The 18,959-nt window shown below is 39.4% G+C and overlaps 1 protein-coding gene across 3 annotated transcripts in view; it reads left to right on the forward strand.

The window, feature by feature from the left end:
• Positions 1 to 6,746: 6,746 nt before the first annotated feature.
• LOC139688380 (trichohyalin) overlaps positions 6,747 to 18,959 on the forward strand; it is a 91,868-nt gene continuing 79,655 nt past the window's right edge. The window contains exons 1-2 of one of the 3 annotated variants that reach the window (XM_071585924.1): positions 6,747 to 6,979; positions 17,022 to 17,161. In XM_071585924.1, coding sequence (XP_071442025.1) covers positions 17,040 to 17,161 — 122 coding nt within the window. In that variant the 5' untranslated portion in view covers positions 6,747 to 6,979; positions 17,022 to 17,039. Of the gene's footprint in view, positions 6,980 to 14,546; positions 14,727 to 17,021; positions 17,162 to 18,959 lie in introns of those variants that run through there. The other 2 variants (XM_071585926.1, XM_071585925.1) reach the window with 2 other exon arrangements.

Here is an 18,959-nt window from a genome sequence, read left to right on the forward strand (position 1 = left end):
TCCCCTACTGAATGTATAAATTTTGTATTCTCCATAGTTAAATATTAAGTGATCCTCACTCTTGCCTGTCAAAACAGCCCTTGAAGTGATCAATCCTCATGTTTTGCCCACTGAGAACCCGATAATCCATGTTTGGCTGGTAATAAGGTTTCCTAGGATCAAACCAATGAAGTACCACAACTTACATGCCTGAGTAGGACTCACAACCATTACGTATCAGCATATTTATTTCTTAATTACCAGTATATAAGCCCTACTATTCCTGTGATACTGATAGTACATGCATATGTGTATAATTTGCAATGTGGGGAAACTATTATTATGTAATATTCTTTACAGTATACTCTGCTGTAAAATATATGTGTAGATTATATGAAAAAGAAATTCAATGCTGGGGTTATATTCAAACATACTCAGGATTAACTTTTGTTGGTAAATGAGTCCAATTTTCAGGTGTCGGTTTTGCAATATTCCATTGTCAATGTTGACCCTCGATAATTTAAAAATTATATGGGGGATGATTTTGTTTCAGCTTGACCGTGCATATTGGGTACCTAATTACATGGAGTAATATTGGGGTAACATTCCAAATTATTTCTAAGTATTTTCTATGTGCCCACAATCAAAGATATAAGTCGCAAGAGTAGAAAGAAGATGTAAGGAGTATAATAGTTGCAATTTGTAAAATATAAAGATTTATTGGAAAAATTTCAAGTTAAACTAGAAAAATTGTTCAAGAGAAATGTGGGTTAGAATCCTGTTGGTCGAGGTAAAGTGTTTGAAAGCTACTAAGGGAGATGGTAGTCCCCCTGAGGCCCTTATTTTGGAGGGCATTGTGCTGCCAAATGAGTGAAAGATGACTCTATCCTGCTCTGATGCAGCGTGGGGGGAGGATGAGAAGCAAGCCCCTAAGCCAAGACGTTGTGTTCATGCCATTTGAAGGTACCTAAAGAGGTACAGTATTCTCAATCATTGATCAAATGCTGTACGTTGCCTCTGTTCATTGCAGACCTATAACTGGTTGCACAAATAATGCCACAGGCGCCATAGGGGTGCCCACATGCAACTTGACCAAATGAACAAAATATGAAATGGTGGAAGAGGAAAAATTAAATGCCACGTTTTGATATGTGAGGTAAAAATGTTCTCTGGGGGTAATGTACATCAGTTGCCAAGAAAAGCATTTCCTGGCATAGCGTTATTTCAGTAATTTCCAATTGCTTGTGCTTCTCCTCCAAAACATTCTCCCAACAGGAGGATGGAAATGCTGGTCTTGCCGAGACATGCTGTCAACAATTGCGCCATCTGTTTCCCACAAGGAGGTTACATCAACAATGCCACAGCAATGGCAGCCAGCCTTAAGCTTGTGCAGCTTTTTAAATGGATTTTTAAAATAACAGAAAGCTGAAAGAGGGAAAAAAGTATATAAAGACGATTTTTCATTAAGATGAGATTAATAGCCTTGCACCTTACTACCAGGTTGGTCCCATATGTACCCGGCCTGGCCTAGAGATGGCAGTAGTTTAAATAAAAGAAAGTTTAACAGAAACGTTCTCCTCTGAAGAGGCCTGCTTGGCGGGTGAAACACGTGGTCTCAGGATTTCTCTTGGCACTTACTTACCCCTGCTAATTCCTTTGTTTTTTTGTTGTCATCTGTGTAATTGAGGTAATTGGTTCCTCATAGGAGGAATCCTTGTGAACCCTGAATGAGTGTGATTCACAAAGATCTAATACACCCTAGTGATTGAGCATTGACATAAGTCCTTCCTGTTTCATTTTGTAATCATCTATGTGATTGACGGGTCAATGGCATAAGAGGAATCCTCGTAAACCCTAAAAGTCTTGAGTACTTGTGATTTGCAAAGGTCCCTGTTTACGAACACACCCGAGTGAATGAGCAAAAATGTCCGTACATCTGTTTTATAATTTTGCATGCATCTGTGTGGTTGGTGGATCCCTTGGCATAGTAGGAATCTTTGTAAACCCTGAAAGAGTGAGTGAGTACGATTCACTAGGTTCTAACACCCAAGTGATTGCAAATGTGAACTTTGGCCTTTTTCTTTTTGATTTTTATTTCAATTTGTTATCATTCCTGTGTTAGTACAATGGGTCCCTGGCATAGGATATATCCTTACAAACCCTGAATGCGTGTATGAATGTGATTCACAAGACTGACTGTTATTCCTTAACACTTATGTAGTGATATAGATTCCTTTAACTTATGTAGTGATCAAGTGATTGTAAGTTTGTTTCTTTATTTTTGTGTTGTTGGTATGTGATTGGGCACATGTGAAGTGACCTAGTGAGTGTTTCCCATCTTTCCCTTACTTGTAACTTTGTTTTTACCTCCCCCCTTTAAGCACACCTAGTGCCAATCAAGTATATGGTCTCGACTATTTCGTTTTCCTGCAGAAAATTGATCTTAGCTGTGGAAAAAAGGAAATAAAGAAACTCTCCTGCATGGAAACTGGAGAATTCTACACAAAGACAATATTTATCAATGAATGTATGCTATATTGTCAGTTTTCCGTTTGCCAAAATATGAGAAAGTTAGCAACTGTTAAGTACTTTTCATAGGCCCAGTTGACTCCTTTGAGGCTAGCCTATAGATTCAACTATGGCTTTCGATTTGTGGGTCAAAACTGTTGCAGAATCACGGATTACCTCTGAGGCTGACATAAAAAATTAATATTTAACCATGAATGATATTGTTATTTTATGTCCACTGCTTGAATGCATTTTTTTTATCGTGAAAGAACATTATATAAATGTACTTGTATATTATATTACCCTTGTATGCCTACCAAGATACCCAATTTGACAGAAAGATAATTTTTCATCAAGATGATAATAATAGCCTTGCCTTCATGCTATACAACATTGATATCCTGCGATCTGCTATACTTATTTGGTGTTATGTGTTTTCTTAAAAATATCAATGGTCCTATCCAAGTACTTCAGAAAGGAAAACCAAATGATGGGATGTTTTGTTTGGTCACCTGTTATTGATTTGCATCATCCTGACAGCTTTCTGTTAAGTTTCCTTTGGCCCCAGGGAACTATCTCCATCCATATAGTGCGTAGTTGAAATTATTCCCACATATACATAGATTTACATTTATTTCACTTGCATTGATTACTTTTGGTATGTAATGAAAAGCAGTGAAGAAGAAGCCACAAACATCTTGGTTAAAATTTTCTACTCAAGTCTCATTTATTGCCATTTATGTAAAACTCTGCAGTCAGGTATCAGCACTCGTGGCCTACAAAGGAGCAACTCTGAAAGTCTCCTATTCTCCCTTCCCGCAGAGGTTCCAGTCATTGACTTTTTTAGGCTTATTCTCTGTATAATGTTACTCATTTCAACTTGCAACCTGATTTTTATGCATAAGGGTCTACCAAATACCATATTCTTCCTTAAAAAGAGTAAAGATATTCATGAAGTATTATCTTTATATTATATATATAATATGACTACTGACCTGAGGGTCCCGGGTTCGATTCCCGGGCAAGGCACTCTGGGCACCTGCAGCTCCACTCAAGCTATGTGATTTTTAACAGGGTACCTGGTCTTCCTGTGAAACCAGCACAGGGAAAGGAACTGCCCCCCTTACCCTGATGTGTGAATTTCACACGCTGTATAGGGCTTAGTACTGGGTGAACTCTACCGTCACCTACTAAACCGATCTTCGGGTTGATTACTGTGTGCATGGTTTTTATATAAAATGCATATTTATATACACACATTCTCATGGACATAGAAATAAGGGATAGGTACACACGTAAAAGACAAACAGGAATGATGGGGAATCTATATCTCCCCCACCATTCTAATGTTTGCCCTTTATATGTGTTCCTTTTTTCCATATCCATGTGAATGAAGACGTGTTGACCATTTGGTGGATTTTTCAAGTTTGAATGTATGTATGTTAATATGTATGTGTGTGTATATATATATATGTGTGTGTGTGTATATATATGTGTGTGTACATTTAGTATATAATTATATTCTATGTATATTTCATCTGTTGCATTGAGGTAAGTGAATGTTGAATGGCACTCCAAAAATTGCTGTGCCTCCTGGATAAACATCCCTATGCATTATTGTATTGTAAAAATTGAACAATGCCCAAAATCAAACTCTTTGCAGTAGCCAACCCTTTTTTAAGACAATGCACACTCACAGCAGCACCCTGAGATCCACATAAACAGTAGTTGTGTATTGTTTGAAGCAGAGATGCTCATAAAACACTTCAGAAAGGAAAAATGTACATAATTGGTGAAGTATATGTTGATTTTCTGTTTAATATACAGTGGTAAGTTATGAAGGGAAGAAATTACATGGCTATATCTCTCTGGTGTAGGTGAAATATTTCCACTTGTGTTTTCTCTCCTCTGAACTTGACATCTCCCATACATTTCCTCCTTTCCCCATGCCATGATTTTAGTCATCTTGCTATTGGCTTTAATTTTATTGCTCTGAAGTGATCGATCCATTATTAGTTGCTTCCCCCTCATGCCAGGTTTCCATCCACCCTGCCCCCTTTTCCTGAGCATCCTATCTCCACCTATGGCACAAATGACCTCAGCTGTCAGTCACCTCCTCTACTTGCCTCTAATGCTGTGTTCAAGGATGCTTGCTGTTCCTATGTAGTCCTATATTTCATCTCCCAAAGAAAGGGTATTGATTGCTTTCCCATTGACCTAAAGTCTTTTAATGCAGTCAGTTCAGTTAAACTTTAAAAAAGTAGATAAAGAGCTAAAATAAAAAATGGTTGGAATCCTTGCAAAACGAATATATTTTTCATTTCCCGGTATTTATTTGAATTTTAAATTTTAAGAGGGAAGTGAATGTCCCAGCCAAAGACCTTCACAATGCCACTATTGTTTTTCTCTCTCTCCTACCCTCTCTTTCAAAGCAGCTGAATGACTCAAAGAGCTAACAAAAGCAAGTGGTCCCCTCAGGCTTGGCCATGAAGATGTTTCTTTCTTCATGGACTTTACCCAAGTTGTGAACTCTAATATTGGGCTATCTTACATAAACATCGCATTATTTCTGTCGATTTTTTCACGTGTCTGTTAGCTTTACTCTCCACCTTCCCATAGACGTCATATTATTATTACCTTCGTTATTTGGCACGAGTATAGTTGTGCCAAGAAATGGAAAAATTAACTAGTTCTTATTTACTTATTTTTTCACATCGGAGTGACTTTATTACGATTAGTATCGTTAACCCGCAGCAAATTCACTCAACTAGAGGCTGCTACTCTGTAGCGAAATAATTCCTGATAATGTTATTTCTTCGCGAAAACATTAGTTCTCACCTAAGCATTTGTTTTCTGCCTGAAATGGAATTCCGAAAAGTCTGATCTACCCGTTGCGTTTGCTTTAGGGATCTCGTTGTCGAGAAAGTTCCTCTCTTGGTGCTTTATTTTTTAATACCAGCGCAAAGAAGCAGCAGTTTGTGTTTTCGTGTGCTCAGTCCGCTTCTTACCGTGAGTGCGTATTAAAACAAACCATTTTAAGACGTCACCACGAGGAAAATTTCAATAAAACTTTGCCTTAGATATACTCTTGGGTAGCTTTTACACTTCATCATCAATAATAATGTATCATCAATAAATTGTTCGCCACGCTTCAAAAAAATGTTAAACTATCCAGCAGTCAGTTCCTAATATATCATCTTTGAGCGGGCGGGCAACCGAGTCCGCGTAAAAATCGAAATTTCTCCACAATGAATCCGGTTGTGATTTTTTTGTAAAATTGGGAATCAGTTCTATACAACTAAAATAATGTTCATACTTAAAATAATGCTTGTTATATTCCTATACGAAAACAATCTTGCGTAATAATAGGTGAACGATAGTAAAAGCCAAGTTTAGCCCACGCCAACAGTTAAGTGTTTCTAGACCTTGGAGCTGGCTGACTTGGCCGTTTCTGTTTATCGAAAAAAGGGCGATACTCAGAACAGAACACTCAAATGTGAGGGTGCACTCCGATGAGTCTAAAGATTCACAAAATGGCCAATTTTGTAAAGTGTAAGGCATCATAAGATGAATCATTAAAGATAATTGTAGTTATTAGCTAATTAAATCAAAATCATCCAAATTTTCGGGTTTCCTAAGAATCTTGCGGACCTTTTTTTAAACTGGCGTAAAATCAGCATTGTGCAGTAATAAGCATGGAGTTTATTGACTATGAAATTATTGTAGTAAATTTATTACTTTGAGAAAAACGAAAAACAAATTAGAAGGGGAACTTATGCAAAATTTTACATATGGTATACTATATACTCGCGCTTCAATATTTTCTCTGTATATAGTATGTGCGTGAACCACCCTTAATTGGCTGGCAGATGATATTTCTCTACCTCACATCCCTCTGTATATGGTGACCGATTGTTTCTAGCAAATTAATGGGGTAATTATTTAATTACGGAGAGAATTAAAGATTGTATGGGCGATATAATTTTCAATTAATAACCCTCAGACGTTAACCACTGGATTACCAATGACCGAAAACTATTCCAGTCACATAATGGATTCGAATTATCAAAATCATATCTCGTCCACCTTATGTAGTCACCCTTAGTACGACTCGGTGAATTTTTTATTGAATTTAGATGAGGGAAGGGGATTTAAGAATTTTGAATCCTTTCCCGGAAGTAATTCATTCATTCGCCACTGGATACGCACGCCACTTGAGGCATCAGAGCCACCCGCAGTATCGCAGGTAAACTTAGTTTTCGAAAAGTAATACTGACAATGGCTACAGGAGCAGGGGTTCCAAAGTTTCGCACCCGCAACTTCACTCTTAACTGTTGTTGAGTGAATAGAACTTTAGCTTTGAGCAATATGTGACTCTGCCGACAAAGATAAAGTGTTCATTTAAATGATTATTCATATTTGGTGTGTAACCTGACCTCGGGTCTCAACCGCAGATACAATCGGCAGTTCTTTAGCGGATTTCATTGTGAAGGTAAGTTCTATAATAAAACACAAACCTTAGCTGCAAGGTAAACAAGTTTGGAATGCATTATTTTTAGCATTGTTTCATGGATTTGCGTTCGAATTTTTCGGAAGGCTTTTACTGCCCCTACCCCGATGACCCTTTTCTGTGGCTATGCTTTCGAGTGTCTCAAGACGAAGTGCCGGGAATTGTTCTATTTGGAATTATTGTTTTTTGAAAATTTCGGAGTTCCCCTTTGGCGACAACCCATTAGACTCCGAATATCCCATGCCTCCGTGCTATTTATAAATCTACCCGCGCTACGCCGGCACAGTTCACACGGCGCCGAGTATCATTCGTGGACGGACAAGAGTATATTCTCCCCCCACCCACTCCCATCGATGACGCTTGGACAACATTGTGTCTTTAAATATAAATCCCCGTTGGCTTTCTTGAGCACTTCTGACCGGCATACATTTCCGAAGCATTGCTTTGCGCCAGGATTTCACACGCCCATAAACTTTCAAGTAAACTGCGTGAGTGATACAATGTTCACGACACCACAGAGGGCCCTTCGTGATCGTGACTTACCGTTGGTTACCACTGATTGATCCCCATATCTGATAGTTCATTACTCCCGAATCCCATTCCTCTCTACCTCACCCTCAAGCTGGCTGGCCCCAGCAGCCCAGCAAGGGAGGAAGGTGAGTTTATTCCTGGACCGGAACAACTGAGTGGCCTATATGCCAACATTCTCCCCTCCCTCCCCGACCATCTCTCACCCCTCCTGACCGAACTCCTCCCGTCTACCGCCGCTGTCGTGTCCCAATGAGTTTTAAGAGAAATCAAAAGGGATGCCCAAAATTTGCCGAAAGACGCTTAGGTGTCTTCTTATCATCAATTGAACGCAAGGATAATTAACTTCACCTCGTGGCGGCCATGTCGAAAATACTGCATTATCGAATTAAATCATGCGAGTATTGCGAGAACTACTGATGCCTTTGTCGAGCGACGCATTTCAATGAGAGAGATGGGAAATTACTTCCAATTGTATCTATCTCATGAGGTAGAATTGCGGACGACTATTTAAAAGGTGGATTAAATAAACGGGAATGAGTGTATTCCGATCGGACATTATGTTAAGCTGGTAATGCGCATTGACCGTTGAAAAATATAATGTTCTGTTACCTTGGCATGGTGAATAAGAGCTGTACTACTGTCATAATGACTGGCAAATTAAAAGTTATTCTGCGTCACACATTTGGACTCTTGTCAATATAGCTGATACCATGGGAACGCTAATTAACACTGTATTCTCTGACTGCATTTTTCTCCACCGTATGTAGAAACCACATTTAAAAAGACGCTGGTAGATCATACGGTTCCCAGAGAGTGGAAAACGGCTAACGTAAAAGCAGTATTTATAAACGGCGACAAGGAGGAACCGAGTAATTACAGACCTATTTCCCTCACATCCATATCTTGCGAGGTCATGGAAAATACAGTTTCTAGTTTGATCGAGAGAGTTTGATAGTCAGGAGTTATTAATGAAATATCGGCACGTTTTCCGAAAAGGAAGATCCTGCGAGACACAAATTGCGCTTTTTTTCATTATATTCTTACTTCGGGAGAGAGCAATGTTCTTTTGGACAGAATGTTTTTAGATTTTGAAGAAGCCTTCGACAAATTTGCTCATAGTAAACTAGTTGCAAAGCTAGAAGCATATGGCATAGATGAAAATATCCGGGGTTGGATTAAAGACTATTTGAATATTCGGGTACAAAGAGTAGCAATAGATGGAGTTCGCTCAAATGCAGTTAGAGTTACTTCAGGTGTTCCCCAGGGAAGTGTTATCGGACCTCTTTTATTCATACTTGACGTTAACGACATTGACTCCGTAATCATCAGTAAGATACGTTTATTTTCGGACAATGCAGTGGTTTACCATGATCCTGAGGACACAGCAGCCTTATCATATGAGCTAAATGCTATGCAACGCTGGTGCGACACTTGGCAATTAGTATTAAACTTAAAAAAATACGAAGTGATGAATATTTGGGCAAAGAGAAATCCCCTCCCGAACGCCTACTGCATCGGGAACACCGAAATGGAATGAGTAAACTCAATTAAATACCTAGGCATTACCCTCCCTCACGATCTCTCCTAGGTGAAACACATACGGAGAATATGTGGACAAGCTAACAAAAAATTAGGATTTATTAGAAGAGTATTGGGTAAGTGTGTTGAAAAGGTCAAAGAGAACATGTTGTCTTTCGCTGGTTAGGCCTCATTTAGAATATGCTGCAAGTATATTATGGGATGCTGGATTGGCGAAATGGATCAGCGTAGAGGAGCTAGATTTTTAAAACGTTGTTTTGATGAACTTAGTATCGTATCTAAAATATTAGAGCAGCTAGGCTGGGGATCATTTAATGGAGCGAAAGTTAAATTACAGATTAAATCTCTTGCACATAAATTGGAAGAAGGTGTCTTTAGCAGGGATGTTGAAAATGTTTACTTGCCCCCATCGTACTACGGTAGGAGAGATCATGCCCCTAAAATTAGATAGATTAAGCGTAGAAGAGATAGATTTAAGATGTAATTTTCCCCACGAACGATAAGGGATCAAATAACATTGTCCGACCATGGTACGGTCATATTTGGGTCAAAATTAATCTGGTTTGTATTCAATCCCTGCCACACACCCTGGCGGTGGCTTTGCGGGGTACTAAAATAAAAAAACTAATACACACACACATATACATATATATATATATATATATATATATATATATATATATATATATATATATATATATATATATATATACTATATATACGAGGGTCATCCGGAAAATAGTACCCGTTCGTGCCGCATGAAGTGCTGACGACGCGAGTAGCCGCTGGACGAGGTCAGATAGCTTCAGTGGCTTGTCTGCCTTCTCTGAGCCAAGTTGCGTGACGCTAGCATTGCCTGTGTTGTTTCTGTGATTGTTTACAATGTTTAAAAAAATTGAGAACGCCGCCAGTTGTGAAGTGAGGGCAGTGATTAAATTCCTCAATGCAAGAAACGTTCGCCCATGTGATATTCATCGCCAATTAAAGGAGGTGTATGGAGACAATGTAATGGACGAGTCGTCTGTTCGGCGGTGGTGTCGCAACTTCAACATGGGGAGGGGGAACACACACGACGATGAGCGTTCGGGGAGACCGTCTGTCATTTCAGACCAACTGGTGAGCTCAGTTGACGAATTCGTGAGGAACGATCGACGCGTCACAATTGATGACATCTGTGAGCATTTTCCCAATGTTTCTCGAACAATTGTTCATGAAATTGTTAAACACCATCTGCATTATGCAAAAATTTGTGCAAGATGGGTCCCTCGCGTATCTCAATGAGCTGGCGGCGAAGGACTATGCAGCAGGAATACAGAAACTTGTCACACGTTATGACAAATGCCTTAATTTGCTTGGAGATTATGTTGAGAAGTAGTTTAAAGTATCCTCTTTCAAATAAAATTTTTTATGTTTGTTAATATTTACTTTTGTGTCTTTATTTCACGAACGGGTACTACTTTCCGGATGACCCTCGTATGTATATATATATATATATATATATATATATATATATATATATATATATATATATATATATATATTTATATATATGATCATTGAATATTCATCCCAATGACGTATTCTAAATTTTACAAATTTTATTTGATAGAAGAAATGATAGCAATAAAGTTACCGGTGGCGTACGTAATTAGGCAAACTTCCAGCGTGTATAACCGTAATTTTTTTGGGCACGTTTCATCTTTATAAACCCTCGCTATTGCTTTCCATATGTTCGCATCGTGGTAAATAATTAGTTTCACGTTCGTTCAAAAATCTCGTTTACATAAATTAGCTGACGTGGCGTGCTATAAAATGATAATTTTTCGGTGAAGATCTTCATTACGGTATTAGTTTTCCTTTTTACCGAAATAGACCTTTGGAAATGTGTATTTCGTCCAAATATGATCCCAAGCGTTTAAAAAAAGATATTTAGAGACGAAGCAGAGAAAAAATTCTTGGAACGATTGCGTGCTTCGGGGATGTCCAAACGTTCACGGCACCTCCCTCCCCTCCCCCCCCCGCGATTCGCACGCGACTTTAATATTTCGGGATCAGTAATTTCTGTAAGGTTATAAAAATTACGTATTTGAATTTACTGTAGCATTTTCCCATACGATTTTCGATTAAACCCCCGTTGAACCATGACTGTTTATATTTTCCATTTATCTGGATTACCCCATTTTCTTTACATTAAATTATTTCATGGATATGCGCTGCTTGATTTTCAAATTATCCATAGCTTTCTTGAAATATTCTTAAAAAATTGATGAATTGAATGGACTTTGGTATTTTGACCTTGGTTGCATAAATATAAATATATAAATAAATATATAAATAAATATATAAATAAATATATAAATAAATATATAAATAAATATATAAATAAATATATAAATAAATATATAAATAAATATATAAATAAATATATAAATAAATATATAAATAAATATATAAATAAATATATAAATAAATATACAAATAAATATATAAATAAATATATATATATATGTTTATAAATGTGGGTCGCGGTAGCCCGGGGGATAGTGCGTTGAACTGCTGACCGGAGGGTCCCGGGTTCGATTCCCGGGCAAGTCTCACCAGATCTTCCTACTCAGATGTGTGCATTTCACACGTCGTTTATGGCTAAGTACTGGGTGAACTCTACCATCATCACCTACCAAACCAACCTTCGGGGTGATCACTCGATTTATTCGTATTATATGTGAATATCCAACTCGAAAAATGCAATCAACTAATTTAGGAAACGAATTGAAGGAGTATGGACACGCCAGTAATCCTCTACAAGAAGCATGGATCAAGTTAAAGATGGCCAAAGACCGCTCGGGTACCTAGAATCATTTTTTGCCGGCTTTGGTCATTGAAATCATCGGGGAAGGCGATGTGAACGATGACTCCCCAATACTTTCTTTTGCTGATCCAGTCGTGTGCTGGGGAAAACAAGAAAATTTCGTAATTATCGTGTCAAGTGCCTTGCAGTTATTTACTGCAATGCCGTTAAAATTTGGTGATTGGTATAGATCAACTATTGTTTCATACGCGAGTGATTATCATGGGATTTTTAATATTTCCTAGAATTGGAGAATAATTTGTGTGCGTACGTCATTCATGGCACCCCTCTATTGAAAAGGTATTCGAGTTTTTCCGAATGAAAATGTAATCCTCTTTCGAATCAGCACGTCACGACGAAGTATTTTCTGACAGATGACCACCGCATCTCGAATAGTATTCCAACATCGTTGCCGATTGTACTAATCAAATTTAAGTGATCGAATATTTGAGATAAAAGACAATCAGGATGAAATATTTCATTGACCTGGAGGGGAGAATACTCTGTTTGACATGTGGCCTATTATAAAGTGCAGAGAATTAAATATGTGTCCTAAATATTGTTAAACCAAGATTAATTTACGAGCCTGTAGGCCACAAACACGGAACAAAGTTAGACCCGAAGTAATATCATGTAAACCGCTCGACCTTTGGGTGACCTATCTATTACCTATTCCTTCGTGAGTGAACTACCCCTGGAAGATTGAAAAATAATCAGCATCAAGATGAAATCCGTTATTTGATGTTCCTTTTGTGGTCGCTCTGGAGACTCTCCAACCTACCCCTAATATTAAATTTTAAATATTGAAATAGACTAATCGGATTTTCGAAATCCCAATTTTGTTAATCATCTTTTTTAGTTTAGTTTATTCAGCGTAAGTTTCTTGGGTGTTCAGATTGAATCATCCCTAAAATGGCCCCTATGTATAGACAACTTAAAATCTGAACTGTTGATAAAACTCTTTTTCAGTTGAGATATTTCTTAAATTATCTTTAAGATACTCATTAAGATCTTTTTCATTAGCAGAAAATTATGCTACTGCCTACTCTTTTATGCATACAATCTAACCTAATTTGTTAAGAATAACATGCATTCTATGCGAACAAAACCTAAATATCCATCATTATGATACACGTACTAAGCTTCACATATGCATTGGGATAAGATCCTCTAATTTAAGTGGTGAGGGCCCATACCACCAAGGAGCCAAAGCTTTGTAACTGCTTCCTCCCGATTTGAAAGCATCTCCTTCAAATTATTTCAAGTGTATACTCAAAGCATAATTTTTCATTAAAAATTTTTACTCTGTGGATGAACTACAGGTATGTGCATTATTTAAAGAAAAGTCTACAATGTCGTTTGTAAAATATACCCATGTCATGTAAAAAACCTTTTTTCCATGTTGATGTATACTAAAAAAAATTGATGCACATTTTTTGTCTTATGACGAAACCATGCTGAACCAGCGTATGGTGAACAAAGCAATGCATATATGGATTGCCAAGAACAGTATTTCGCATTCCATACATATGTTTTGGCTTTACTTTGCACGATGAATGTTCCTGAATGCACCTAGATACATGATGCATGAAAGGGAAGGAAGTTGATAACATGTAACGAAGCCTTCCTATCTGCTCAGGAGGGCTTCTCATCAAACGAATTCCCAGATCATACTTGGATTTTTCTTGTGAGTCGCAGAGTAGGGAGCGGAGGCGATTCAAAGTGTGTATAGAAAATGCCGTTTGTGAAACACGCCATATTGTTTATTTGGAATCCTATATTTGTCGACGCTGTTACCATGGACATGTAAGTGGGAGCAATGGCAAACAAGTGAAAAATGAAAGGTTTTGTTGATGGTGAAACAGCTCTTATTCCATAAATTGAACAAAGAAGCAGAATTTTTCGGAAGTGTTTTATAAGCTTTTATATATATGCAGTATAAACGTTATCCAGACCCAGTTATTTCCCAGTATATAATTACTTAATAAAAAATTCTCCCATGTATATATTTATACATATATGATGATATATGAAGCACTTACGAGAGCAATATAACGGCGCACAATAGAACACAAATTTTGAAAGATACTTTCCATGGGCTCCTTTTTAATTCGCTATGCAGTCTACTTTAAAAAAAAATGTAAGTGTCCAGATTTCAGTTTTAGTTCTGAATAATTCGGAATAAATCCCAACATAAATGTTTTGCCGCTTTTTGGACTTGTTGCAGTGTACTCCCTCTCCTGACCTGGGTGGGAGGCCGTAATTCATCGACGAAGGTGGGCATCGAAACCGCGACCTCCTGGTTGCTTTGCGAAAGAACTCTTCTGAACGTCAATATTGTGAATCAGGGAACATCCGATCTGATTGCCTATCTCCATGAAATCACGAATTCGCCGCTCAATGGGGAATACTTACATTGCGCACATTAACATCACTACGCTCTGTCAGCATTGTTTCAAGGAAGCGGACGGAAGTCGATCCGCACACTTAGCCGGAGGATCGGGGGTCTTTCCCTCTTCCCCTCCCCTCCCCCCGCTACGCGCGGCGTCGGGACAGCCCAGAATACCGTCAACCCCAGAATCTCGCCGCGCGAGCCCCCCCTATTGTCCCCGTAGCTTTCCGAGTGTGAACACTACCACCTTCACTTCTTCCCACCCGTCTGAATTCCAAGCTCACGTCTTTAAAGCCGGTGGAAAACGACGCGTGTCGTCCGTTTCCTTTCTCGAGTGGAACCGATTAAGGATATACACATTCCGGGAAGATTTTCAACGCTGTCGCCAAGCAACTGCTGCCATGGAGTGCGCGAGCACAGTAATGATTTTTATCTCTCTGATTTTTCAAAAAAAGTGTTTACGTGTGATTAATATTGATATTCCAAGCCCGAGCTTAACTACGATACAATTCTTCCGGTGCAGTGTTTAGCAGTCTTTCATTCCAATCCAATGGTTGCTTCGAAACGATAATACCCATTTCAAAATGGTGAACAGTGATGATTACTTAAGTATGGCACTGGCCCTCACAATCAGTTTTGTCCCTTTAATTTTACATGGATCATTTGGAAATGTGAACCAAATAGTGGAAGATGACTCCACCTAATTCTCTAGTATTACTAGTTCATGACGTTTACATTTCCATACGTCATCCATAGAAGTTTAAAAAATCAGCTATTTCCTTAAGACTAGTCTTTCCTCGCATAGTTTGCACGAATGATGTGAGTTACGCATTTTATTTTCGGGTGTAAAATGATGTCAATGATCGGAATTCTTTTTCAAGTTATTCGACCTCTTTCTAGAATATCGAAAAGGACAAATGTTCATTCATTTTCATATCCTCTTAGATGTTGTTAATTTAAATTACTTGTACAATTAGTACAGGTATCACAACGAATGTTTTTCATATGAAAGGTTCAGCGTAAGGCTGATCTAGCCATTCAAGCAACGAAATCATTAAGATGGTCACATTATTTTTTTGAGGTTAGCCATTTTTCTCTGCTATGTTTAATACCGAATAGTCGTCATTTGTCATTTATTACTCCTATCAATCCCGCTATTCCTTTTTTTATCTGCATTTTTGGTCGGAATCGCCATGGTTTTTTTTAACAAGTGTTTTTAAACTCCAAGCTGTCCCCTTCATTTGGTTACAGAAATGAAATCAATTTTAATGGCATTTTTTTCATGCTAGAATTGAAAACATTGAATTAACTTTCTCTGCTCCACGTATTGCAAGCGATTAGAATGAATTGCGCGCCGCACTGCAATGAATGAATGAATGTACGATGAGCCGGGAGATTTGACGGACTCTCTCAAAAAGGGAAACGTGTGTGAATCATGCCGGGAATATTGGGTCCCACTTATCAGACGTTTGTGTACCAAGAGGCTTATGAATTCGTCGAAAGAAAATGTCAATCGCATGAGATGTATGAGAAACTAAAAAGATTTAAGGGCCCTAATGTAAGGACCCAGTGTTTCTTTCTATCGTTGGTTAATTCTCCTGCAGATTAATTTAGTTGATGATACCTAAGCATATACGAGGGTAGACTGAAAAGCAATGCACACACGTGCTTGTAGGGCGCGAACAAAAACAAATAGTGAGATCGGGAAAAAAGTGCATTAAAGTACAATTTTATGTTTCTAAATCATACATTTATTTTTCAACATGGTCACCGTATTAATGCTAACACATCTCTCCCAACGTGCAACAAGTTTTTTCATTCCGTCACTCAAAAACTCTTCCGACACTTTTCTCAAATCCAGGATTTGACACCTGCCTTCACCTCATCGTCCGAGGTGTAATGATTACCCTTTAGGTGTCTCTTGAGTTGAGGAAAACAATAAAAATCGCCCGGCGCAAGAAGGGTGTGGAATCGGTTCAAATTTCAGGTTTCGCACAGCCCCTCCAGTTGCGCGCGAGGTGTTTGGACGAGCGTTGTCATGTTGCAAGATTATTGAGGCCAGGCTGCCTTTAACACGACAAACTTCTTCCTGGGATATCCCAATATGGTTTGCGATACCCTTTTAAGTGATTCGCCGGCCTTTTTGAATAAAATATTCGACGAGTTTGCGATGTTTATCGTCTGTGGCAGTGATCGGACGTCCGGTGCGTGTTTCATCAACAATTATGGCTATTTCAGGCTCGGAACCACGAAATTTTATTACCCATCGATTTACAGTAGACCTATCAACAGCATCGTCACCATAAACAGCCTTTAAATGACGATGAATCTCAGTAGGAGTCACTTTTTCAGCAATTCAAATTCAAATTCGATAACAGCACGCTGTTTAACTCGCGTTGACATAGCACTAGAACACGTCTCCATACTTCCGCTTCTCAAAATACACTCGATGAATGAGAAGACCTCAAACCTGCGCATGTGTGCTAAGGGGGAATGTTAATTCCACATGCCACCAGGGGTGCTTCTGAAGGTCATTTTTATAGTGGTCTACAAGCATGGGTGCATTAGTTTTCAGCCTACCCTCGTAGATTTAGCCAGGCTCAATGACCAATTTGACGTGGACCTTAGTTCTTCTTCTGTATCCATTCCCATCCTCCTACGCTCCTAATGATTTTTGTGGGTCTGTCAATTGATGAAAACTTGCTTTCTTTCAGGGTTCATATTAATTCGGGATGTCGGGGGGTGGAACCAGGGGTATGCAACATTTGTACACTGGGGCGAAGGGAGACCCGTTGTGTCCCCTAGGGTTCCACCCCCAAGTAAGATGGCCCACGAGATGCAAGCGGTGTTTCAGGTGAGTTGCATTTTCGATATTTTTTATACGTGGAATACATAGAATGTTAGCAAGTGCGTGGGTGATTCCGACATTCTTCCGCGGTGGCATTGCAGGGGAAACATGTCACTTTCCACACTTGAGCACATTCATTGGTGAGCCTTTCCTTCTTATAGGCATCAGTTTTCCCGACCCATCCGCCCCTTCTACGCGGACGTCTTCACTTCAACTTTGTGCTTCACCGATACAACTCTAGACACGGTTATCGGTAGTGCCTTTAGTAGTTTTTTTATGCCGACCTCAGTTGTCGGTCGCCTATCCTGGTAACTAACCCTAATGGGTAGTACGTACCAATGTCTTACGGAGAGATTTCTTTGAAGTGGGAGGGGTTGTGGATGCTTAGAAACGCGGTCACCGATGACAGGAGTGTCGTGAATATGTCCATCCTTCACCATTGCGGACTTGCCATAGTTTTGAAGTCTTAAGGAATTAAATCCTCCTTACGCCGTGGTTATGCTTTGGAATGTGCTGAATTGGTACACTTTTCGTTCACCTAATTTGTCCTTTTTTTCGACGCCTTCCTTCTTCGATTACATTTCGTCGACATTCACTTTTCCATGAGCACACGAGGGAACTGAAATCCACGAGTGGCCACGAGACCAGCTAAGCTTCCTTTTCCCTCCAATACTTTATCAGATGTGTCTTTTTCGCCTTGCAGTTACAGGGTCCGTACAATAAGTATCGTGACTGGTTCGCTGTAGCCTCAACAGAGGGATAGATGGGGCTCCGACCGGTCGGCTCGGTAGAGGGGTCCCCCACCACTCAGGCGCACTTTAGTTCAGTCGCCTCCGGGCATTCGTTGAGACAGGAGGTGGATTTTTGTGACTTGTGATTGTTTGTGGTGTCGTCGCGCCAGCATGGAGCCACGATACACTGTGAATTTTTGCGTTAAACTCGGGAAACCCGCGTTGGAGAGCCTTGAACTCATTAATCAGGCTCATGGGGATGATGCTATAAGCCGCAAAAGAGTTTTTCAGTGGCACAAAATGTTTAAGGAAGGCCGGGAGCTCGTCGAAGCAGAGCATCGCGTCGGACGCCCGACGACCGCTCGAATCAATGCTGGTGGCCAAAGTGAAAAAAGTTTTGGACTCTGACAGGAGTTGAACCATCGCACTTATCAGTGAGACCAGCCTTTCAGTGGGAACCGTCCACACCATTGTAACAGAGGATGTTGCGATGAGGAAAGTGTGCGCGAAGCTGGTGCTGAAAGTCTTGAGCGAGGAACAAACACTGTCGCGGGTGGAAATATCGCAAGAAAGTTTGAACTGCCTCCAGGAAGATGAAGATTTTCTCGACAACGTTATTACCTCAAAGGATAGCTCAAAAGGAGCTCAAAGACTCCTTTCTCAAAAGTCGATATCGGTTCGACGCCATCGAGGCGGTTCAAGCGGCGACTACAAAGGCTCTCACCAGTATTCCGGAAACCGACTTCCAGCGGGCTTTTGACGAGTGGCAGACGCGCCGAACTAAGTGTATCGATGCAGGAAGAATGTATTTTGAAGATTATTAAGTAATTGTAATGATAACTGCAATAAATTTTGATTTTTGGAACCGGTCCCGATACTAATTGTACGGACCCTGTATTAAACTGAAAATGAGCATAATTGAATGCCCCTCCTTGGCAACAATTCAACCTCTATTACAAGATTGGTGCTTCTTATCACTATGGAACGTTATATTGTTTTCACGCGCTAACCAAAATTAAAGATTTCGCTCAAAAAACTAAATCCTGGCGATGACAAGAAATTTCTTCCGCCGG

This window comes from Hetaerina americana, unplaced genomic scaffold (assembly GCF_022747635.1).
Source record: "Hetaerina americana unplaced genomic scaffold, ioHetAmer1.1.p SCAF_2, whole genome shotgun sequence".
In the NCBI taxonomy this organism is placed as follows: domain Eukaryota; kingdom Metazoa; phylum Arthropoda; class Insecta; order Odonata; family Calopterygidae; genus Hetaerina; species Hetaerina americana.